The sequence below is a fragment of the Opisthocomus hoazin genome, chromosome 21 (assembly GCF_030867145.1).
Source record: "Opisthocomus hoazin isolate bOpiHoa1 chromosome 21, bOpiHoa1.hap1, whole genome shotgun sequence".
Lineage (NCBI taxonomy): Eukaryota > Metazoa > Chordata > Aves > Opisthocomiformes > Opisthocomidae > Opisthocomus > Opisthocomus hoazin.
The window spans coordinates 2844720-2867628 of NC_134434.1; the positions used below are offsets into that span (position 1 = coordinate 2844720).

Here is a 22909-nt window from a genome sequence, read left to right on the forward strand (position 1 = left end):
GCCCTGCGAGAAGCACGGGTGGGGAGGGAGGAGGAGGTGAAGAAGAGGTGGTGCAGGTGCTGGAGCAGGCGTTCCCCGGAGGAGCCCCTGCCAGAGCAGACATCCACACCTGAGACTAATATTAATTAGCAATAAATTAATTTCCCCCAAGTCGAGTCTGTTTCACCTGCGACAGTAACCGGTGAGCGGCCTCCCTGCCTTTATCTCAACCCGGGAGCTGTTTTGCCTTCCTCTTCCCCCCCGACCCGCGGGGGAGGGCCCGGGCCCGGGGGGGGCTGCTGCTAGCAGCCAAGGTCAGCTCGCCCCAGGGACCCCGGCGCGCAGCTCGCTGCACGCCATCAGCGCCCAGCTTCCGCGCACGGTGCAGGCCCCGCAGCCCGGTGCGGGCCTCACTGCCCTGTACCCAGCCCCGACCGCGCTCCGTTGCCAGCCCCACGCCGCCCCCCGGTACGCCCCTCCCGGCAGCTTGCAGCCCTCCGAGCCCCCAGGGGGCGCGCTAGCGCCCGCCTCGCTCTGCCGGCGCTAGGGCCGACGGCGGAAGGAAGCGCCTTCCCGCGCCGCGCCCATGGAGCCCGGCGGCTCCGGCCGCCTGAGGTAGGGCCGGTGCCCGGGCGGGGAGGCCGCGGGGCCGGCCGCGGCGGGGGGCCGGTGCCCGGGCGGGGAGACCGCGGGGCCGGCCGCGGCGGGGGGCCGGTGCCCGGGCGGGGAGGCCGCGGGGTGGGTGTCGGGGCGCGCTCCCCTCACCGCGCCTCCCCGTCGCCCTGCAGCCGCAAGGCCCCTCGGCGTCCCGGCGGGCAGAAGGACTTCATCCCCGACGGCTCGGCCGAGCAGGCGGAGAAGCTACGCCTGTGCCGGGAGGAGCAGTGGCAGCTCCTCTCCGAGGAGCGCCTGGAGCGGCTGTAAGTCCCCGGGGCTGCGCTGAGCCTGGGCACGGGGCGGTGAATCCTTTTTTCCCTGGAGAAGGGGGGGGCGGTCAGAGCGCGGCTCTCTCCGCTCGGGTGTTGTTACCAGTAGAACCGAGTTGTTACTAGCAGGTGGGTGTTAGCACAGTAAGTTCACTTGCCCGTCCCCTCAGCTCACCCGCTCACAGCTCACCCCGGCCGTTCCCTCAGGAGCGGGGGGTTGTGCTGGCACGGCCGTGGCTTCAGCGTGGGCGTTCAGAAAGTCCCTCCAGGGGCCCTCAGTTGTCCCAGGTGCACGTGTAACCCTGTAGCCTTTGCAGGTGGCAGCCACTCTCTGCTTGGGCTTGGTGTGAGTTACGCAGCGCCTTGCTGATGCTCGTGTGTGGCCTTGTGCAGATATGGCTGACGCGCGGTGTTCCTGGCTTATCAGTCTGGGTGGTTTCAACAGCGGTACCAGTCTCTGGAGGTTATCATTTCTTGGGAGATTTTCATATGCTGCCTCCCAGCACACGCTTTCCCTCTTTGGCCTGTTGTTTTGTGGTAACAGTTTTTCTGTCTGCACTGATCAGCAGCAGAAACTATTCACCTAAAATCACAGCATGGGGGGCTTTAGGGAGAGGGAATGGTGACCCCCAGCAGACAGGCAGGTCAGACAGGGTGGACTGTTCTCTTTCATTGTTGTCACAGTCAGTTTTGTTCATGTCCATCTGTAAATGTGTGTCTGGGGCAGCAGTGGAGATCTTGGGACGGGAGGGTGACTTGGTAGGTTTCCTTTCAGATGGGGAAATTGTGGTACTGATTAAAGATGTAGAGCAAGTCTGTGGAGGACCCTGCAGGTCTTACCTGCTGTTTCCTTGAGACAGTTGCTGAAAATGCATGTTTGCATTCTTGTGAAGTCACCCTCCACTTCTCAGCTGTTAATTTTTTCCTGTGAGTCCCTGTGGGTAGGATACAGCAATTTGAGAGTGTCTAGGCAACATCTGAACAATTGTATGATACATCATGGTTTAGGCCATGCATTTCCAGCAGGCTGCTGTAGCCTGTGGACAGACATCTGTGGTGCTGACTGAAGACACTTTTGACTAGGTGGTGATGATAAAATCTTCAGCTGGTACTTCTAGACCGAGAGGATGGTGTCTTTTTAAGGCCTCAGCCTGTAAAAATGCCACCTGGAGGTTTGCTGCCTTTCAACACCTTCCCGAGCTTGTTGTGTTGCTACAGGAGGCGTTGACTGTAAGACATGCAAGTAATAATGAACTAATCTTTAACCTTCTCAGGGGGAGTCTGGTGAAAGCTGAGTGGAAACCAGGACAGGGCATCGTGGAGCTGCAGTCCCCTGCGGTGAGCCTGCTACAGAGTGTACCCAGTGCCATCATCTCCTGCCGGCCTTTGCAGATTTGTTAATTTGCTTCTTGAAATGGGAGAGAGCCTGGTTGTCAGCAGGGAACAGCCAGAGCCCATCAGGGATTTGTGCTTCTGTTCCAGGGGAAGTTCTGGCACACCATGGGGTTCACAGAGCGTGGCAAACAGTGCCTGCTGCCCGAGGAAGCTCTGTACCTGCTGGAGTGTGTAAGTAGAATACCCGTGTGTGGCTGGGGGCATTGGGTTCTTCCTGAATGATTGGAGGAGCAGCAGCAGCTTTAGACTGAAGCCTGAAATCACTTGACAAGTACTGGTCACTGCTGCGGTTTGCACAGCTGAGAAACACCTGGTTCTTGGCGAGTTGTCTCTTTTAACCTGTTTGCTGATGGAGCTGTTTGTGGCCAGGCCATGGGTTCGTATGTTGTATGCTAAAGCAACCTCTGTGTCATTGCAAGTGCGTGTTAGTTGGATTGGTGTCCCGGTTATCCAGCTGGTATCGTGTTTAACTCAATCCTACGTCAAATATGACAGTAGAAACTAGGAGAGTTTTAGCTGGTCCGAATTTCTGTTAGTACAGCAGTAAGAAGTCAGCTCGCTTATCAGAATGAAGGAAGCATGAGGAGCATGTTACAGAGTTTTCTGTTGAGATCTCTACTTTCTTGCTCTGGGGGTGACAAAACATATTTATATGAGTCGCTTCTTTACCAAAATCGGGGGGGGATCTTGAACTTCCACAGTCCCAGAAAACTCACTGTTATTGGAATTTCTGGAAATGAGATCAAAACATTATCTTCTCTTCCTTCCAGGAGTTAATTGGAATAAAAGGTTTGACACTGAGAAATCCTTTTCCTCAGAACTGGTGTACAGTTAATGAGGATGTCTGAGACTGGTCAGTGCCTTTTCTGTCATAAGTTGACTTCCTCCCTTTCCCCAGTGCATCTTACATATTTTGCAGTGGCAGGGTTCGTAAGTTCATTAGCACAGTCTTTCTGCGCTTCTCCAAGAAGCTGATGGGAATTAGTGAAACTCTAGCCAGCTTGGTGGGGCCACATTTAGGCACTAAATCAGATCTTTCCGTGTGAAGGGTGTTGGCACGGAGGCAGTTACATAGCAGCCAGTGCTGTACGTGCTTTACACGTAAGCAGAAGTCTTTGGGGTTGCTGTTTGGCTTCTCTTCCCAGTATATATGGCAGAAAGAAATTTAAGTGTGGCAGACAGGGGAGTGAGACCAGGTTGCTTTCAGTGCTCCTCTGCTTGCAGAAATGCTGGTTAGGGCTCAGCTGGATTTCTGTGCTGTTAAGAGGGTTTTTTTGTCTCTCTACAGAAGCCTGTTATCAGTAGAATAGGTGCACTGATCTAAAGGGGAGCTTTGTCCTTAGCAAAACTTAATCAGATTATGGGCATCTGATGCCATCCCTTGAATTGTACCTGCAAAGGCAGGGCTTTATCTCTGGCAGTTTGACAAACAATAGATTTTAAAGAAATAGGTTAAAATAAAATTTAGTCAGTTGCTGAGTACAAAATCTCTCCCCAGAAGCAGAAAAGACCAGTTAGATGCCTTCAGCCCATCCCACTGGAGAGGTGTGGTTCCTAGTGTTTGGTTTTCTTTGTTTATGAGTAAACACATATTTTAAAAGAAAGGAGGAAAAAGAGGCCTAGCCTAAAACTGCCTCTTGGAGGTTGATTGCTGTTGCCTGGGGAATCTGTGGGATCAGTGGGGCTGCAGAAAATGCTTCTGAGGAGCCACCAAGTGATGGTATCTGGGGATGCCATCAATTCCTCTGCCCCAGGTCTCGAGGCTGTGCTGGTCCTAAATGTTTTTGTAGTTGCGCTGTGTCCTGATTCACTGAGATCATCAAAGCTGAAGAAGATCATCTGCCAAAGCAATGATTATTTTAACAGCTGAGCGTTGTGCTCCCAGCTGCATCCTCCAAACAGATGCACCGCTGGAGCAGGCAGCTGACAGCCGTGGGTGGGAACTTCTCACCTGGCTGCTAAAACCAGGACATGGGGGAACTGGGTGTGGGAGAGGGACTGGAGGTAATCCAGGTGGCACGTGAGGAGGCATGGACATCATGTGAAGGAGGGTGCTGGGACCAGTGGGAAGAGACTGGTGTGAGCTTGCATGGATGTTACCTGTGATTCTCTAAACACAAGTTCTTGCCCTGCAGGGCTCTGTTCAGCTCTTTTACAGGGATTTGCCCTTGTCAATCCAAGAGGCCTACGAGATCCTGCTGTCCCAGGAGGCAGTGAGCCTGCCACATTACCAGGTGTGTTGGGACCTCCAGCTGTGGCAGGGAGGATGAAGGCAGAGAGCCCAGCCTCTGCCGCACAACCTCTTCCAGCGGCTGAGAGCAGGGAGGGAAGGGGAGTCATTCTCAGTTTTTCCCGCTCACCTTCTTCCAGATGATCAGTTCATGTTTCCCCACCTTTGCTTTGGGTCCTAACCCTGGCTTTTTCTTCTCTGCCAGTGCCACACTGTGTTCACTCAGTTGTAGTGGAACTGAAGTAAATTGGTTTTAGGGTAGTCATTTAACCCTCTTGCTTTCCTTTGCTCTAAGGTGTTCAGCCACTTGAAGCAACTGGGTTATATTGTACTGAGATTCGACCCCAGGTAACCAGCTTTTCCTTTCCACGCTGCTTTCTCCTTTCTGAAGACCCTGAGCAGCTCTGTGCCCGCTGCATGGCCCCAGTGGAACGGCAGAGAAGAGGACTTTGACCCTGTGTTCCATCTCTTGGGAGGATTAAAGGCTAGAAGTGGCACTCTACCCTTGCTTGCTCCTCCCTTGTGAGGAGGTGATTGGGAACATGAAATGGGGCATGAACTGAGGACCATCCTGGTCCTGCCTGTGGATTTTCTGTGCTTGGAAGAAAAGTTTTTTGTCTCTGTATTCTGGGGGCTGAGCAGAAGGGTAGTTTCACTGCCCCACCCTGCTGTCAGCCTCTGTGTTGGTGTCTCCTTACAGCACTGTCCTGTCTCCCTACGAGAGGCAACTGAACCTGGAAAGTCACTGCCAGAGCTCTGGGAAACACCATCGCAAAAGGAGGAGGAGTTCCAGCCCCCAGTAAGGATGTGGCCCAAAACCTTCTTCTGTCTTCTCCCAGGCTCTGAAGCTTGGGAGCAGCATCCTCAGCCCTTTATGCTGTGGGTGACCTGTCTGGCACAGCTGCTCTTGGCTGGCCCCAAGCAGTGCAGTGCTTTCCCTGATCTCTTTGCGGTGTGCCATTTTGTCACATCTGTACTTCATGCAGGACTAATAGGGGCAAACTGCCCCTGAGCCTCCCAGCTGCAGTGGATGCCAAAATAGAAGGGTAGAGAGGTCAGTGCAGAAGAAACACATGGCAGATGTCTCCGCTTGCTCTCGTTCAGAGGGAGTGCAGACCCCGCAGTGCACATCTTGCACTTATCCACCCCCTGAATGCAGCTTACAGGCTGGGACTGCACAGCAGAGAGCATAGGTGGGTCCTGGTCCTTGCATGTGGCCTCTAGGCATTGCCAAAATGCGAACAGCAGCAGACATAATTAGTCCAGCTTCCAGTAGGTGGCCTCATCCTTTCAGGAACAGGGAGGACAAGGCTGTTCTGCAAGTCCCTTCCTGTTAACAAGTAAATCAGTGCCTGAGGAGTTAGGAAATTTTAGGAATAGGGAGATAAAATTGCTGGTTTAAGTGGTGCCTCATCTTCTCATACCAGTGAGAGGTGCTGGCAGGAAGGTTTCTGCCTGACCTGTGCTGGTTTGGCTGAAGTCCATCGTGTTTACATGGAGGAGTTTGGGTCAGTATACAGGGCATGTAGAGGCTGCATGGCAGGGTGGGAATGTCTGTCCGTGCAAATCAAGGCTGGGATTCTCCTGTGCGTTGAGGTCAAACCTCATGCCGGACTGCTGAGAAGTTTGTTCTGCCTTTGACGCTCACTGATTGGTTTTGGCCTGCTTTTCTCCCTTCTCATTTTGTCATGCAAGCAAACGCTCTTCTTCCAGCTAAGAGGTTGTTGTCAAAGGTTTGCAGACCTGTCTGGGGGTTCCTGACAACTTTGTCGTCTTTCCTTCAGACTTGGCAGACTGCATTCTTCCTGTTAGCCAGGAGGAGGTGGGATTGAAAGGGAAGAAAGTTCCACTACGCACTCTCCCTGTCTTTTTTGCTGCCTCATCTGTCTTTAGGTCGCATGAGAAGAAACATAAGGTATCTGAGGACCTTCCAGAAGCTGAAGGGATCTCCGAAAAAGCTAGAGATGACTGTGGAGACTCCAGCTACCTTCCCATGGATGAAAAGCCCTTGTCAGAGCAGCCAAAGGAATCAGATGCTGGCACTGGAGAGAGGGAGTCAAACCCAGTTCCTCTTGATACAGGACAAAAGGATTCCCGAAGCCCTTCCAGGACCCAGGCTGGAGACCACAAGGAGAGCAGCGCTGGCAGCCATGCACCCCGCTGGGATTTTACCACCATCATCTTGCCAAACGTGGCCCGAGACCAGATGTGCACACATCTGCCCTCACCTGATGACAGCCTCCTGCCAGAGAATGTGCCGGGGAGGGAGGTTGATGCAGCTTGCTGGTGCGCACGCATCAATCAGAAACGGGAGAAGCTGTCACGGAAGGAAAGGGAGCAGCGAGAGAGGGAAAGCAGGTACAAGAGCAGTGTCAATGCTGACCAGGAGGTGAGGCGCTGCTCCAACTGGCAGGAGTACAAAGCCCTTTTGGAGCAGAGGAGGCAGCAGAGGGTTTGGAAACGACCGCCGCATCTCTGGGACCAACCCGTCACACCGCTTCTGCGGCCGGAGGAAGCCACCTCATCAGGTGGGGCCTCTGGGAACCTGGCAGGGACTCCCTTCTCCCCCCCCAGCTCTGTGAAATGTTGCCTGGTATGCAACAGTAAAAGAGATGACATGGAGAAGCTGAACATCGGTATAGGGAACAACACCTTGAGAAGGAGAGTCTCATTAGAAGGTCTAGGCAAAGCAGGCACGGCGAGCCCAGCCATGGACATGGGGAGAGAGAGGAAAGCTTGTCCTCTGCCTTTCCATCCCTTTCCATAGTCCACGCAAGTGCCAGGATGAACAGGGACTTGGGAGGTCTTCTGATCCGTTCCCCATGTCCTACTGTATTGCAGTCTTTGCCGCTAGGCTGTCAGGCATGTGAAATCAGGGCCAGCCAGAGGCAAAGCAATTGCAGGGTGTTCTGGGCTGTGTGCTGGGAGGAGATGAGGAAGTTGAGGTCTTTGAAGTAGCCACTGGTGACTGTGGTGCTGCCAGCCATTGTTGGAGGAGGAAGGCTTGTGGGTGGTGGTGGAGTGCTTGGAGTGCCCTGGGAGAGAAATAGCTGGTCTGATCCTTTCGTGTTTCTTCTCCCTCCAGCTGCGCTCCTCCGGCAGATCAGCGTGCTGCAGCCCTCCCACATCCTGGATGGAGCCTCCCGGTTAGTATCCAGCCAGCCAGCTCGTAGCTGTGAGGGAGTGGGGGTGTCCTGTGACTGTCCCTGCTTGTGAGGTCTGTGAGATGCTCGCAGCAGCAGTTTGGGAGCTGCCTGGCATTCAGGATGCTGAGAGAATCCAGCACTCTGCTCCATGACTCCATTGCATTTGTACTGAGGGGCTGACATTTCTGTGAAGTACTGGGTCCTGCAGCGACACAGCCAGGGCATTCCAGGACAATTAAAGCATGGGGGTTGTGCTCTTTTCCTGCTGTTCCCTCTGCACCCCGGCCAGGTAGTCTCCCCCAGACCAGAGGTTTGGTTGGGTTTCACCTGTGCCTCATCCCTGGAATGTGCTGCCATCCCTGCTGCAGTGATTATAGAGCCTTGGCTTTGGGACTTCTGGTTCTGCTCCTGCCTCAGAGAGTCTGTGTGGTCTTTGTGTGCAGTCCCTGTAGGGCAGAACAGTGCTTTGCTTCTGTATCTGCTAGTGGTGCTTCTTGCAAGGGGGTCTGCAGAGAAGGGAGTGTGGCAGATGTGGGGCGGGAGCTTGCTCTGGTCTGACTACAGGAAAGATCTGGAAAGTAATTAGAACAGGGTCAGTCCTTTGAGGAGTGGAGCCTTTCAAAGGGCTCAAACTAGCCAGGCTTCAAGAGCTTTTGCTCCCTTTTTTCCTCTGCTATATCTATACCCTACAGTGTTTTAATCTGATACGTATGTGGATGTGTTCTCTTTTCTTTAGGCTGCAGGAGGACCCAGAGGGCATGAAGATAGACTTCAATGTCTATCAAGCAGATGCTGTGGCCAAGTTTAAGAAGACAAACCCTGGGAAGCCGTATGTCAGGATGTGTGTTCGGAGGTATCCGTCAGTCCTGCGCTGTGTTCTGAAACATAGCAGTTGCTGTTGCGGAAATGGAGTCCTGATGATCTGTAAATGACCCAGCATCTTGTGAGCTTTACAGATGATCAGAGTGCCTCCCTTGAGGGTCATCCTGCCCAGGTTTTTTTTTTTTTTCCTTTCAGTTCCTCCTTTGTTGGAGGCTGTGGCTGACAATTCCCCCAGCCCTTGCACTCAGCCCACACTGTTTGGTCATATGGTTGCTGCTCATGTCTGAGTATTACTGGGGTCAGGAATAAGAAGCCACAGCTGTGCTTATGCAATGCTTGTGAAACTCGCGTAGAGCTCAGTTTTGCAGGGAGCAGTATGGTACCTGAATCCTCAGCCAGCGCAGATCCCTGTGGATTTCTGCAGAGACGTAGCTCCCCACAGCTCACTGCAGGCTCAGGGCCACGGGTTTAGTGTTTCAGTCTTTGTCAAGTGTAACTTTAAGAGCAGTACAAACAGAAGGTAGGTGTCCCCTTTCTTGCTGGATCCAGAGTCTGATACTTAAACTCCAGAAGCAGGTTCAAAGTTCCGTCTCTGTGTTTTCTAATTTTGATATATACTGAAACTGTCCCTCCTCCACTCTCTGCAGCTGTAGTAGCCAGAGCAAGGAAGGTGGTAATGCAATTTTACAAAGGCCTGTTGTGAACAAGTAGGATGATCCTTGCTTTATAAATATTTTCATTGAAGAGCAAACAGACTCTGCAGGATTAAAGGGAGGGAGAAGCAGGTCAGATGTTGATCCCAGCAACCTAAAGATCTTGCTAGCACAAAGGTGTTAAGATTGCACTGGACTGGCAATTTGCCAATAGCCCTGTGAGCCGCATCTAATAGGCACAGCGTGGAGCGGTGTGCAGTTGCCCTTGGTTTTGGCAAAGGATTTGATAGCTCCCAGTTCCCAGCATGCAGTGTACTCTCTCAGGGCTGGCAGCCTCTTGCTTTGACTGAAAGGGGTGGGGAGGGTCACTACCAACTCCTAAGACCGAAGTGAGCTGTTGTGATCATTGGCCAGGACAGCTTTGTCTCTGTATTCTTGCTTTGGGAACAATGGGATATTTTTCTCTCTGCAGCTTTGACGAGCAGATTCCATCCCTTCGGGCTTTGAAGCAGCTTACGTATCAAAGTGGGGACGTCCCAGTGGTCTTTGCGCTGGTGGATCATGGAGAAATTGCCTTTTATTCGCTAAAGGAATTCAAGCTGCCAGTTGATGTTTATGACTGAAGTTGCTGTCACTTGCAGAAATGACGTGGGATGAAGGCAAGAGCTTTACTCAGGATATGTTTTCTTTATTAATGAAATATTACAGGAGATAGAGCCTGTGATAACTGGAACCTTGGGTAGCTGACTACTTTATTTGCGGTTACAGACTTTACCCGGCCAGATGGCTCAGGCATAATAGCAAAATTTACAGCAAACAAGTGTGTATGGCTTAGCTGGGCATTTCTGGACTGGAATACACACTGCTTTGTTCTTGAAGCCACTGGTTCTCCAGCCTTCTTGTCTCATGGAGATGCCTCTTCCATGTCATGTTTGGCTGACCTGTGGGCTGTCAGTAAACACTGCTGCTGATCCTCTTGTCACATGTTAAGAACCACTGTGCTACAGCAGTCGAATGGTTGGAGTCGTTGAGGTCAAGCAGGGACAGAATAAGCTGATCAGATCAGTGGTGGTGTCCTGAGCCTCTGTCCTTCAGCTACACCAACAACCATCAGATCAGATTCTGATGTGAAGAAGGCACAGCCATAAAACAGCCTCCGTGAGTAAAGTTTGCAGGCATTTAAGAGCAGGAGACACTGCCTTGAATGCTATTTCGTCAGCCAGAGGTCACAGAAAGCCCCAGGGCATTGCAGGTGGCACCCCAGGCTCACGCTGTAGCAGCTGTGCTGAGATGCCTTTTGGCCATGCAGCATTATGCCATATTAAAGTTTGGCCACCGATGCTGGCGTACATATCTGATAGTCTTACCAGGGCTGTACTGCAGTCTCCCTGTTTCAGACTGACATGCTGCTTCCTGGCTGTGGATCCTTGTCTTTTGCAAGTGAGAGATCCTTGAGTAAAGAAAGAAGCTACAAAATCCTCATGAGCCTTCCAGTCCTGTGGCTGTTGTGCTCCAAACTGAGGACATCATTGCTTTCCAGGCCCTGCTGTGGGAGCTTTCCACCAGGATATCCAGGTACCAAATTTGCTTTAGCCTCTATGCAGAAGTGCCAGTGATAGGTGCCAGAAAGTCTGCTCAGTGATAGAAGCGTGCTGAGCGTGGCTGTGTTCAGTATTGAGGTTCTTCAGAACTGTAATAGCAGCTGGTTTAGATGCCTTTTATTTCATAATTTTTTAGTTCCTTTTAGAGATGGGAAGGCTAAGCAATAAAAAAGCCTTTTCTAACAGTGCGAGTTCCTCGGTGTGGTTCTTGATTCCTCCAGAAGTGTTAATAAGTTATGCAGAGGGAGTCGCTCTGGGGAGGCTACTGGGACCCCAGTAGCACCAGCTGGTGAACGCCTGCTCGTGGTCACCCTGTGGCTGCATGACCCCGCTCCTACACCCTCTGTGTTTGGATCCAGCTTCTGCAAGCGCTGTGGCTGGTCCTGTTTCATGCACACACCCCTGTTACCAGATGCTGGAAGTCAGCAGGGCTCTGCTGAGGCGAGGGTCTGACAGCTCCTCCCACACGCCCTCCTCTTCCTCCTTGGAGCAGTGCGTTTGCTCCGATAGTCCTCTTCGAACTCCGGGGTTGTTGGCAGCTCCAGTCTGTGCCCTCAGCGTTCTCCCAGACTGTTTTGCAGATTAAAGGCAGTGGGAAGAGAGTTTCTAAGAACAGGCGCAGCCAGAAGAGCTCCAGTCTGACCCACAGGGCTCACGTTTGTCCTGGAATTAGGTCAAACCCACTCCTGTTGATTTCAGTCTCCTCTGCTTGTGCCGGGGTGGAATTGTATCGATGAACTCTACAAGAGCCACCCAGTGAGTTTCGCTGGGGCAGAGACTCCCTGATTCAGCACAAAACAATTACAATTTAATAACCACTGCAGGGAGGATTGAGAAACTGTGGCTGCCTTGCTCAGCACCACAGCATCTGACGGTGCCTTTACCAGGACGGGATTATGATGCAGACTGATACCGCTGCTGCATTTTGGCCTGTGATGCAGATCAGCTCGATGTTGCAAGAAGATGACAGAAATGAATATTTTAATTGAAAAACATCACTTTTGGAAGCTTGGCTGAAACAGTGACTGTTTGTGGCCCCTTGTCAGAGGTAACTGCAAGCCTTTGCATGGATGCAGAGGTGGGTGGACCTTGGACTGCTGTTGCACTCCATGTCACTACCGATTCCTCACAGAATCACACAGAATGTTTGGGGTTGGAAGCGACCTCTGTGGGTCACCCAGCCCAACCCCCTGCCGAAGCAGGGTCACCCAGAGCAGGCTGCACAGCACCACGTCCAGGCGGGGCTTGAATATCTCCAGAGAAGGAGACTCCACAGCCTCCCTGGGCAGCCTGGGCCAGGGCTCCGTCACCCTCAGAGGGAAGAAGTTCTTCCTCATGTTCAGCTGGAGCTTCCTCTGCTTCAGTTTGTGCCCGTTGTCTTGTTGCTGGGTACCACTGAGAAGAGTCTGGCCCCAGCTCCTGTTCCCTGCAGCAGCACGCGAGGCAGCGCGGTCGCGTGGCCCTTTCCAGCTAAGGCTTCACCTTTCTCCCTCTCTCTCTTTTTCGCAACCGCCGGCGGGCTGGCGCCGTCGCTCGGCTTCGCGCTGCGTCCCTCGCGGGGCTGGCGGGCGATCAGAGCCGGGAGGAGCGGGGCCGACGCGCCCTGGGAGCCGCTTTCGCCGCCCGCTACCCCCGGCCCCGCCGCCCGGGGCTCCCCGGGGCCGCGCCGAGCTCTCCCGGAGCCGGACAGCGCGCCCGCCCCTATGGCGGAGGCCGCTTTCTGATTGGCTCCCAGCGAGCGGGGTGTTGAGTTATTCATGACCGCGCCGGATGAAAGGGAGGAGAGGCCGCGGATCAGTTAATTTGCATGCGAGGCCCCGCCCCGGGAGGGCGGGTTACAGCTGTGGCGCCCCGCGCAGTGGCGGCGCTCTCCCCTCTAGGCCCCGCCCCGTGGGGGCGGTTCGGGCTTTGGGCCCCGCCCCGCCGCGCCCCTCCCGGAGGTGCCCGGGGACGGAGGCCGCCGCCGCGCGGGCGAGGGGGGAGCGGGAGCGGAGCGAGGCCGGGGCGGCCCGGCTCCAGGCCCCGCAGGTGAGCGCGGCTCGCTGGGGCTCCGCGGGCGTGGGGGGGCTGGGGTCTCCCGGCCGGGATAGGCTGCGGGGAGCGGGGTCCTCGCGGGGGTCCGGCCCTGCCCGGTCCTCCTGCGCTTGTTCCCGGGATCCCTCCGGCGGGGGTGGCAGGTGCTGGCCGGTCCCCCGCCCACGGGCGGGGGGGGGTGCCCGGGTCCCCCCCGCTGCCCGGGTCCCCCCCGCTGCCCGGGTCCCCCCCGCTGCCCTATTTCCCCCCAGCGCTGGCGCTGCCCACCGCCGAGCCCCAGCGCACCCCGCGCCGCTGGCCTTGGCTCGCCCCTAACGCTCGGGGTTGGGTTTGTTCGGGTCTTTGTGTTTCCCCCCCTCCCGTCCCGTGGCGGGCGGGGGGCAGCGGCGGGGGCCGCGCGCTCCGTGACTTCCTGGTCCGGCTCCGGGCCGTGGCCCTGCCCGCACCCTGCCCTGGCCGGGCCCGGAGCAGATGTGTCCGGTGAGAACGGCCCTGGCTAAAACGCTCCGTTGGCGTTTTCTGTTTTCCTTCCAGTCCCCGCCCGTATCGAACACACCGTGCTCCCGGGGGCGTTCCCGCACCCCCCCGAAGCTGTAGGAGCTGGGCGAGGGAGCACCCCAGGTCCGCCGGGCAGCGAGCGGGTGAAGCGAGGTGGAACAGGTTGTTGAGCCTCTTGTCTCGGGTTGCCCCGCGGTTGTGGCATGGGAACGAGCCGGTGGCTGCCATCTCTCTCGGAGGTGAGGCTTCACCTTGGCTTTGGAGAGAGTTCTGTGCGTTTGTGTTTGGCGTTGTTCATGGCGTGGAGCAGCTGAAGTAGACTTCTGGGTCTGTGTTTCTGCAGAGTAGTGGCACAGAGCTTTACACTCAGGTGAGTATAGTGATGAGACTGGAGGACGGCTTCACTGAGGTGAGAAAAGCTGTCCACAGTGTTACTTGGTGGGGAACGCTGCTCTTTGTAGTCATCTGAGAGCACTTCAGTCAGCTGGAATATCTTGCTTTACCAAGTCCCAGGTGAAGCTGTGTGCCCAAAGCACCTGCCTGGTGATTTTAGCTTTGATTTGGGAAGCTGGCGCTTCTGGCAAGCGGAATGCAAAAGCGGTGGTACGTCCCAGGGCTTCTCCGTGCCTCCTGGCACGTTCCTTGTGGAGACAGCCTGGCCCACGGAGGGAACAAGGATGATCTGTGCAAGTAGTGAGCCCTCCCTGATCCTGCTGGGTGCTGCTTGTAGCCACTTGGGGGGCTCCATTTAGTTTACGGTGTTGAAAAGGGAGAAAAGTTCTCAAACATCTTCATAGGGTGGTGCTGAGGAATGTCTTTTATTCGGTTTTGAACAAATTGCACCTGCCATAACTACTGACTGAAGCAAATTGTTGGAGCAGTTGAGAGTCCAGTATCTTCTAGTAGCTTTTTGGTACAGTAATGTGATTATTACTGTGAATTGAATATGGAAGAGGTGTGGTTTTTTTCTTGGCTGACAGAAGCTTGAGAGATGTCAAAGAATAAGAGGTTTTAAACATACATAATGTAATGCAATTAGTACACAGCAATAAAAGTATGTGATACTGCTAATAGCCTGATCTTTCTTTAAAACAGAAAGGAAGGAGCGGTGGTAGCTAGAAGTTTTCTGTGAAGAAATTCTGTGGAAACTTGAACTCTCATCTAGAAGTTTCTTCTAGCTAGATCTTTGTGTTGCTTGAAGGAGCAAATGCTTTTGTGGTTTACTCCATGGACCCGCTGTGTTTGGTGTAGATAGCTGTTCCAGAGTTACAAGCCCTTTCTCCATTTGAATCGTGCTTCGTAGCAGAAGCCTACAAAGAGTTTTGCATCGTGTGCAATGATGTTGTTCAGTGCAAAGACTTTGTTCTGCTGTAGCATTTTGAAACTTAATGTTGTCATGCTCCTATGACAAGGAGAACACAATAAGAGTCATAGTGACACACAAAGCTTGCACAATTAGTAAATTCATTGCAAGTGGGCGGTCCCTGGTAACTCCAAGCACAAAGCTGTGAAAGTACACAAAGTTGCCTGATTTGTGTGGTTTATTCTCAATTATTTTCCAATAGTGCTTGGGGAATCTATCTCTGACCTTTTGTGTAATATTTTCTGTGGTTTGTGAGGGTGGCCACCTGCATGTAGTGTTGACGCAGTCTGTTCAGTTGGTCTCTTAACTGTCTGTCTCTCCAGGTTCACAAAAATAAATCCTTTTTACAGGAGGAGGATCTCTTGGTTTACCTCTCGTCTAGTGCCTTGCTACTGTATGCCAGGTGCATCTGAACACTCTCCTGTTGATAAAACTGCGAGTGCTGGGGTCTAGCAGTTGATCAGCAGTTGTGCTGCGTAAGGGAGATCTCTGCATCGTCTCGTTAGACTGTGAGATTAATGTTAGAGCAGCTTCGTGGTGAAGCCTTATCCCGGGAAACGGAGGGATGGTATCTTACACTTCCAAGCTTTCCACGTGCTGCAACTGTTCCATCCCTTGCTCTAGCTGTTCTGCTTGGCTTGTGCTTTCTTCTTGAGTATCTGTCTTGGTAGTGTGTTACAGCCGAGCACGATTATAGAGATGAACTTGACAGTGACGGCCCAGTTAACGAATAGCTAGGGATTGTTTCATTGATTTCAAGCTAAAAGTGTTTTTAAACTTGTAATTTCACAGTGAGTCATGTCTGATGAGTCTGATGACTCCTGGAATCGATAAACTTGGTAAGGCTAGTATTTAAATGATGCTTTGATCATTTTAGTTGTTGTGAGATCATTGGTGCTAAGCTTTTTCCTGTGCAGCTGATCCGGCCGCTGCTCTGATGCTGCTGGCTGTTGGTAACAGGAACAAACTGCTGGGTGCAGGAGGAAACCTAGTTCAGACAAGGCCATGGCGGTGACTGTTTGTTATAGGAGCACTAACTGCTTGTAGTTCAAACAAAGCCTGGTGATAAGGCCTCTTTTATTTTAGCAGGGTTGATAAGGTATTATCAGATGCATAGGTAGAAGTTCTCACTGTAAGGACCTGTAAGCAGGAAGGAGTGATGAGGAAGGAATGAAAAGGAGACCTAAAGCAAGACAAGACTTAAGAATTCTTGAGATACTTGATGGCATTTTGAAAAGAAAGCTGTTGGACCTTATTGCGTTGAAAACCTGTTTGAGTTGAGTAATGGTTGCCTAGGAAGCACACAGATGGTACCTTGCAACTCTCCTACGTGAGCAAAATAAACTCGTTATGGGTATGTTTTTGTTGTGAGGTTAACTTGGGAGCGTATCCACACTTAATAGTGTCTACATAGTAAAAACTTCTGACCTGGGCTTCCTCATCTTGTAAGACTGGATTAACTTGTGTGATTTGGATTTACAATATTGGTTCTCTTATACTTTTAGCTGGAAATTCCACTGTCACGGGAGGACGTAAGCAAAAATTGCTACAAATTAATACAAAGAGTAATGCCCCTCCCAGCCCATGCCTAGCTGAGAAAAATCCAGGGTGTCTCAGCAAGCTGTGCATGGGCATCAAGACTCATTGCTGTGTGCCAGAGCAATGAAGACAAAATGTGGCACTCTGCTGGGACTGCCAACACACAGCAGTGGGGAGCAATTAATGCTGCTTCTAGGAAGAAGCATTTGGCCTTCTGTTGAATATGGGTCTGTCGTGAGGCGTGGCATGTGTGCTTGCCATAAATGTTGACTTCTAAAATGAACGGAGCTGAGCAAGGAAGCCAGAGTGAAATCTGGTTTCGATGTTAACTGCTCCTTAGTCTGTGATTGGAAACAGGATCATCTTGCAACTCACACTTTCATTGCCTTTCTGTGAATAGTGAAGAGCTTTTGTTTTGTGGCTGGAGCTAATCAAAGGAGATGAAAAAGGGTACCTCATCACTTTTAGCTAAGCATTCAGCTAACGAAGCAGCAGGAGCTCGATGTACAGGGCGCTCTGAGCTTTGCTGTCAGGTGCCCACGTTCTGAACATGAGCAGAATTGGGATTGACTCAGCCTTGGGCTATTGTTGCCTGTAAACAGCTGATCTCAATGCGTTTTAGAAGATGAGAGTGTTGCTGGTAAAAGGCTTGTCTTTGAAAGCCAAAAGAATTGTTTCCCTGGAAAATAAGAACATTAGATACATGCAGACCTGGCATGGCTTCAGAGGCTACTGGAGAATTCCTCTTTGGCTACTGGTAGCCTCAACTGTTACCATATGGTTGTAAATGCTGACTGGCGGATAACTGCAGAGCACATGGGTCTGGAGTTTTATGTAAGACACCAAAGGTGTGTGGGAGAGAAACTGGTCTGCTAATGTGTAAATGTGCATCTGGAAGATAAGATTATACAGATTGTGGAATCTTCTTGTTTTTCTAGAATTGGAAAAGGCACTTGCTTACTGTACTAAAAAGAAAATTCTTCTCATTGATGAGAGCCTTGTAAACTTGTAATAATAATTCTACTTGGACGACCTGCACTATGGTGGATGCCATTCTCTTTGCTGTTCCTTCTTTGCTTTTGTTCAAAACTGCTTTTCCTTTCGTCTCCTCCCATACTGTCACACTCAGAAATGCTTTGGCCAGGCATGAAACCCTGATACTAGTCAATGAGAGATGACATCTAGCCCAACCCCCCTGCTCGCTGCAGGGGGGTTGGACTAGATGACCTCTAAAAGTCCCTTCCTACCCAAAGCATTCTGTGATTCTATGACTTTTGTACCATGCCTTCTCTGATTGTAATGGAGACATCAGCTTGCCAGGATGACGTTTCTGCAAGTGAGTTACTGCTTGATTCTGAACTACTATGCTCCTTAGCCAGTTGAGCAAGTTGTTGTGGGCTGGAGTGTGAATGCTAGATCTCTTGCATAAGCAGGTTAAAACAGCATGCTTCTAGATGCAGTTAATATTTCGGGATAAAACATTCTAGCAGGGTGTTAAATATAAAGTTGTGTCTCTCTCAAATCAAGCCCACTCTTCTCCTTAATTTGCTTGTAGCAGTGAGTTTGTCTCTGCTGCAGCAGCTGAGGAGGTCTCTTTGCTAAAGTGGGGAGGGTAATTAGCAGAGTTTCACTGTGGGTTTGCCTAGTTTAACAGGTCCAGGATATTGATTGACAGTGGGAGAGGGTGTGTCTCTGGCACTTTCCTTTCCTTGTCTGGCTGGGGGCAGACTGTGTGTTACACATGGGTGTGATACGCTCTCCTTGCATAGCACAGCAGCTTGTCACTGCTCTGTAGCTTTTGCTAGCTTAAATATAGCCTTGTGTAAATATGTCCGTCTTTCAGGAACGTCTGGTGAAAGAAGACTTAGGATCCGATACAATTTTTGAGATTTCGGTTGAGGTACCTAAATCGTTGGGCAAGGATCTACTTTCCAAGTAAACTACACTTTTATTCTCCTTTTTTTGGGTCCCCTGCTACGTGTGTTTCTGTTCATATTCTTCACCCCTGCATGTGCTGATGGCATGGTTCACGAGCGCAGATGCCTGTAGCTGCCTGCTCGGAGCCGCTTTTCTCCGTGGTGAGTGGAGATGCTAGTGATTCTAGGTGGGGACTAAGTGACTCAGGCTTAGTGCTGATGTGATCTTCTGGTCCTCTGAACCAGGACTGCATTGCAGTCCTCTTAGTGAGCTCCAGACAGTACTGTGTAGGTGGCGGGAGACTGGAGCGTGAGCAAGGAAAGGTAAAAGGGGAGTAATGCAACGAAGAGGTACAAACTCCAGCTTGGAGAGCTTCTAAAGGGACTCCTCAAAATATAGCTATGGAGCATCCTGTTCATAATACCATTTCCTTTTTTTTTTGGTCCTTCATAACTGGTAATTCCTTGCTAGAAACCATTTGAAAAACAATTCGAGCTCCTCAGGAGTGGCTGGCTGGTTTAAGTCATTAACCAAAGACCATCGTTATTGGTAGGAGCATGCAAATAGCCACCTTGTTTGCCAGGTCTGCTACTCCCATCTATACAGATAAGCTGTGAAAGCTGTCTTCCCTCACTCGCCCTCCAGCACCACAGTTTGAACAAGGGCCCAAGGTGCTCTGTTCACTTGGCAGTGCCTTTGGTGCTCCTGGTCCCTCTCTTTGCCTTGCAGTACTAGCCTTCCCCCTCCTCCCCACCTTCACGTATGTGTGTAGGAACCTCTTCTGGTGATGGGCTACTATAAAATATCTATACTGATTCTTGGTTGCACCACAGAAGTTCTGGCCCGCACTGTGCGTGTAGGTTGTGTACATAATAGCTGACAAAGTACTATAATTGCCTGTCCAACAAGTTGAAATAAAATACTGACTGGAGTGTCCAGTAGCTGCTTCGTGAACAGCTGAGCTTGTCTGCACGCTGGAAACTGGAGCTTGTGAAAGATGCGCAGGGCTGGCAGAAGCACTTAGGCCAAGGTAAGTTGTCAGGATGTGATTCAAGCCTTTGCTATTGAGTTGGCAGAGTTTTACTTGCCACTTAGCACCTCTGCAGAGGGGAGATGTGGCAGTGAATCTGTTGAGCTGTACAGAATGTGAGGCTATAGCCTGGTATCCCCAGCGTGATTGCTGACTTGCAAGTGAGGTCTGATTTGTCCTGCTTGGATCCTCCTGGTACTGTGAGAGACACGGGAGTGAGGTACACTCAAAGGCTTGTGCTTCTAGCTGCGCGTTGAACTGCAGGTGCAAGATTTCCTTCCCCTACCCCCACCTTGAGCAGGGAGTTAGGCTTGATATTTTACAAAAGCAAGTTAATAATTAATGCGGCTGCCCCGCAGGCGGCACAGCGCCCTTTCTGCCGTACCCATGGAGCGAGCTGAAAATGCGATCCTTTCTTTTTGTAGCTCAATAGCTGGAGGGTTACCTGGGGTGAAAACTGATACTGGTCAATAATGCCTGTGAGCTTGGGAGTTAGCCTTTAGATTGGGTTTGTCTACGTGTTTATGCAAATGCTGCAGTTTTGCTTGCCTCTTCTTTGGATAAGGTCAGCTGAAGTGACCACAAAATGACCAAGTGTAAAAACTTTTCTAAAATCCTCTTGGCTTATGTGTACTGGTTTGCCCTAGCAATGTGAAAATGGTATTGTGTAAGTCCTGCACCAGAGATGCTGCTTTGTGGTGGTATCAGGTTTTAGTTACTCGATAGTGATGTTGTCTCATTCTGCTCTGGCTGATTTGTTACCTGCTAAACTGAAACAAATAACCTACTTCTTCCTTCTTTTCTCAGGCTGCTCTTGTTTATATGGCTTTGCTTTTTTTTTTTTTGTTAGGATTTTTAGTGCCAAGATACTACAGCGAGGAAAATGAGAAGGTTTTTAAGACCCGGACATGATCCAGTGAGAGAGAGGCTTAAACGCGACCTTTTCCAGTTTAACAAGGTACAGTGCTTTTCTTCAAACGTCAAGGCATGTGTGTGCGAGGCAACTCTATCCTGAGCCACTGCACAGGGTAAAGGGCAGGAAAAACTACTTGAGTGTGGGTGGTAAAGTTAAATTTAGGAGAGGTGGTTTGTTTTCTTTCTCAATTCTGTCCTTTTTTCCCCGATGTGCCTGACTAGTTTTCGTTAAGCTCACAAGCGTGCTCTCAATTCCGGCTTTCATTTTTAAGAAAAAGGATAGTGTCACAGCATCGAGTGGCACTTGCTGAAAGAAGAGGTCTTCACAGCAGCTTGTGTACACTCTGAGTGTTTGTCCTGCTATGTGCTGTGGCTGTTTGTTATAGGTAGTCTTTGCAGTACCGCTGTGAAAGTAAACCTTTTTCTAAAGGTGCAGAATAAGACCCAGCTTATGATGCAACTGAAGTCAGAGTGCGTTGTCCATGATTATACTTTGTGTTTATAAGTATACCTCGGTTTTTTTAAATGTGAATTGAAAAGTGTGTGGTAGGAATGTGGTAGCACCTAGGGAGCACAGTGGCCATTAGTAATGAACTTGCTATTATCTTAGTCTGAATCTGTAGGTTTTTTTCCTTCCCTCTACGAAGAGGCTCTGCTATCTACCCAACATTCTGGGCATTTTCTTTGGAGCCCTGGCCAGGAACGTAGTGCTTTCATCTTTGTAAATGCCTAGTATTAATTCACTACTAGGCTAATGGCTACTTACAAGCACCTTCATTTCGTATCAGAAGTAGCCTTTTATTTCCCAGGTTTAAATGGAATTTTGCTGAAAAGTGTAATGGATAAATGAAGTCAGCCTTGGAAATAACCTCCTTGATTCATTAAAATCCTAGTGTAGATATATACTTAAAGTGGAACTTTGGATATTTGAGATGAATGATTTAATGTAATTTGGTACCAAACCACACCATTTGCATGCATGTCTCCCTCCCGTTGGGGAGTCAAAAGGAACTCAAAAATGCTTCAGGCCTGTTTTCTCTTTGCTACCAGGAGGAAATGCTAGTGCAGTTGCAGTAAAAATTTCAATAAATTAAGACCAGGACTGAGTTGCTTCCATGCAGCTGAATGCAATGTCAGCTTCAGAAGACATCTTAGGGATGGGTCAGAATGGCTTTTACACATATAAAATTGTATATACTGTGGAAAAACCTTTGCTATTTCAGAGATGTCACTTCCTTGAATATGCCTTTCTCTTCTGAGAATGTTTGGCCAAACTTTGCCTGCTAGAGACAGACTAATTTGGATGATGCAAAATAGGGTTGAAAGAACTAGCTTTTGTAGCAGAGGGAAACTTCCAAATATATTAGAAGCCGGCATCAGGATTTGTGACTTCATTTGATTCAGTCCTGAAGGTAAAAATTTCATCTCAGAGAGGCAGTTGCTTTGGACACTTCCCAATGGTTTACTCTCATTAACAACTTGTTAATGAAAAGCCTTGCAAAATGCATTTACACTTTTAAGCCACGGTACCGTGTTCTTTTCAAACAAGAATTGGAAAGGGAGTGAACATTACACTATTACATTATGGCAGAATCTTTTACATTATAGTGTTCTCTTGTGTGAAGTTTTTTTTTTCCCCACGTCTTGTGTGTCCCATTCCAGTATTTCCAGAGATAATGGATCATTTGAAGGCCTCTGCCCTTTGATACAATAGACATCTACTCGCAGCTAGGTAGACTGAGAAGATCTGAGAGGGAAAGTCAGACCTTAATTCTGACCTGTTGAAGGTTGTGGCTTCAAGGAGCCAAGAAACGTGGTACTTTCTGTGCCAAGACTGTCCTTGCTAGTAAAGCAAGCACACTAGTGCTGGTAAGCAAGTTTTTAAACGCTTGTTATTTAAGGTCTTTGAAACACTTCTTGTTAAGAACCTGCTTGGGAAATACTTTGTGGGACTATAAAGTTGCTGATCAGAGAAAATGCATGGTGTATTTGCAGAGTGTGTGACTACCTGTGATGCTGGTAGTGACTAAATGGAAGGTCTGTTCCTTAGAAGTGCTGGGGATTCCTGCCTTCATTTTATTGTTTACACTGAAGTTGAATAGGAATGCATGATGCCACACACACTTAGTGTTAATGTCGTGGAATGTATTTGGCCATGCTGACCTAGTAATGGACTTCAATTAAAAAAGTCTTTTTACTTGGTGGTGGTGGACTTTTTGTTTGTTTGCTCCCTCAGCTTACAACACGTTACAGTCTTTTCGCTATTTCCCTCTTGCATTTCTGTACCAGGTAAGAGGTGGTCCAGATGGTGTTAAAGGACTGATGCACTACTGGATTAGCTCTTCAAACTGTCCTCAAAGTTGTGTTTGTTTCAACAAACACCTTCCTCAATTCTTCTAGTCACTTAGCTTTGCGTATCTGTTTCTCTGTATGAGTAAGAACTTCCCATACCTGTGTGTACCTGTTGCAAGAATCTGTTTTTAGCTCAGTGGATAGAATGAAGGATAAGGTATGTGGACTTGGCAGTCTACTTTAAGTTTATCCTGCTTTTGGAAGCAGTATTTGGATGCCTTTGGCTCAGTCCAAGCCCTGCAGAAGAGACATGTTCAGGCCGGCATTGTCAGACTAGATGATGGGTAACACACAGGTGAACCAGCCTGTCTTACAGCTGAGTGTTACCAAACGGGGAACATTGCATTAAATTTATGGCTTTGCGTTTTTTTCCCCCCTTTTCAGTCCTGCTAACCCTTTGCTAATGATTGTGATGGATAGCTTACCGTAAATACTGAATTAGTGTCTATGCAAAGTAGGTGTAACACAGACAGGCTTCATTGTTTCGTCAGAAGACAGATTAACAAAGA

The 22909-nt window shown here is 50.2% G+C and overlaps 2 protein-coding genes across 9 annotated transcripts in view; both read left to right on the top strand.

Moving 5' to 3' along the window:
• Positions 1–529: 529 nt before the first annotated feature.
• Positions 530–10680, top strand: TSEN54 (tRNA splicing endonuclease subunit 54). Of its 2 annotated transcripts, XM_075441350.1 has the most exons (11): positions 530–594; positions 768–899; positions 2180–2243; positions 2388–2471; positions 4436–4534; positions 4826–4878; positions 5231–5329; positions 6424–7058; positions 7616–7676; positions 8413–8529; positions 9624–10680. In XM_075441350.1, the coding sequence occupies exons 1-11, from the start codon at positions 566–568 to the stop codon at positions 9772–9774; spliced, it is 1524 nt and encodes a 507-aa protein (XP_075297465.1). In that variant the 5' UTR covers positions 530–565; the 3' UTR covers positions 9775–10680. The 2 variants fall into 2 exon arrangements, with proteins under 2 accessions (XP_075297465.1, XP_075297466.1); XM_075441351.1 differs by lacking the exon at positions 4436–4534.
• Positions 10681–12687: 2007 nt separating this feature from the next.
• Positions 12688–22909, top strand: part of LLGL2 (LLGL scribble cell polarity complex component 2) — a 33260-nt gene continuing 23038 nt past the window's right edge. For 2 of the 7 annotated variants that reach the window (XM_075441343.1, XM_075441348.1), the window contains exons 1-2: positions 12688–12780; positions 19984–20091. In XM_075441343.1, the coding sequence (XP_075297458.1) occupies positions 20017–20091 (75 nt within the window). In that variant the 5' untranslated portion in view covers positions 12688–12780; positions 19984–20016. Of the gene's footprint in view, positions 12781–13320; positions 13524–13589; positions 13655–18029; positions 18122–19054; positions 19134–19983; positions 20092–22909 lie in introns of those variants that run through there. The other 5 variants (XM_075441344.1, XM_075441347.1, XM_075441345.1 and 2 more) reach the window with 5 other exon arrangements.

What these genes read in the sequence shown, in the direction of transcription:
- TSEN54 (XM_075441350.1), top strand. Translation starts at nt 566, where the DNA reads ATGGAGCCCGGCGGCTCCGGCCGCCTGAG. An exon ending in CTCTGTACCTGCTGGAGTGT is followed by an intron (nt 2,472 to 4,435) that starts GTAAGTAGAATA and finishes CTTGCCCTGCAG; the next exon opens with GGCTCTGTTCAGCTCTTTTA. An exon ending in ATCCTGGATGGAGCCTCCCG is followed by an intron (nt 7,677 to 8,412) that starts GTTAGTATCCAG and finishes TCTTTTCTTTAG; the next exon opens with GCTGCAGGAGGACCCAGAGG.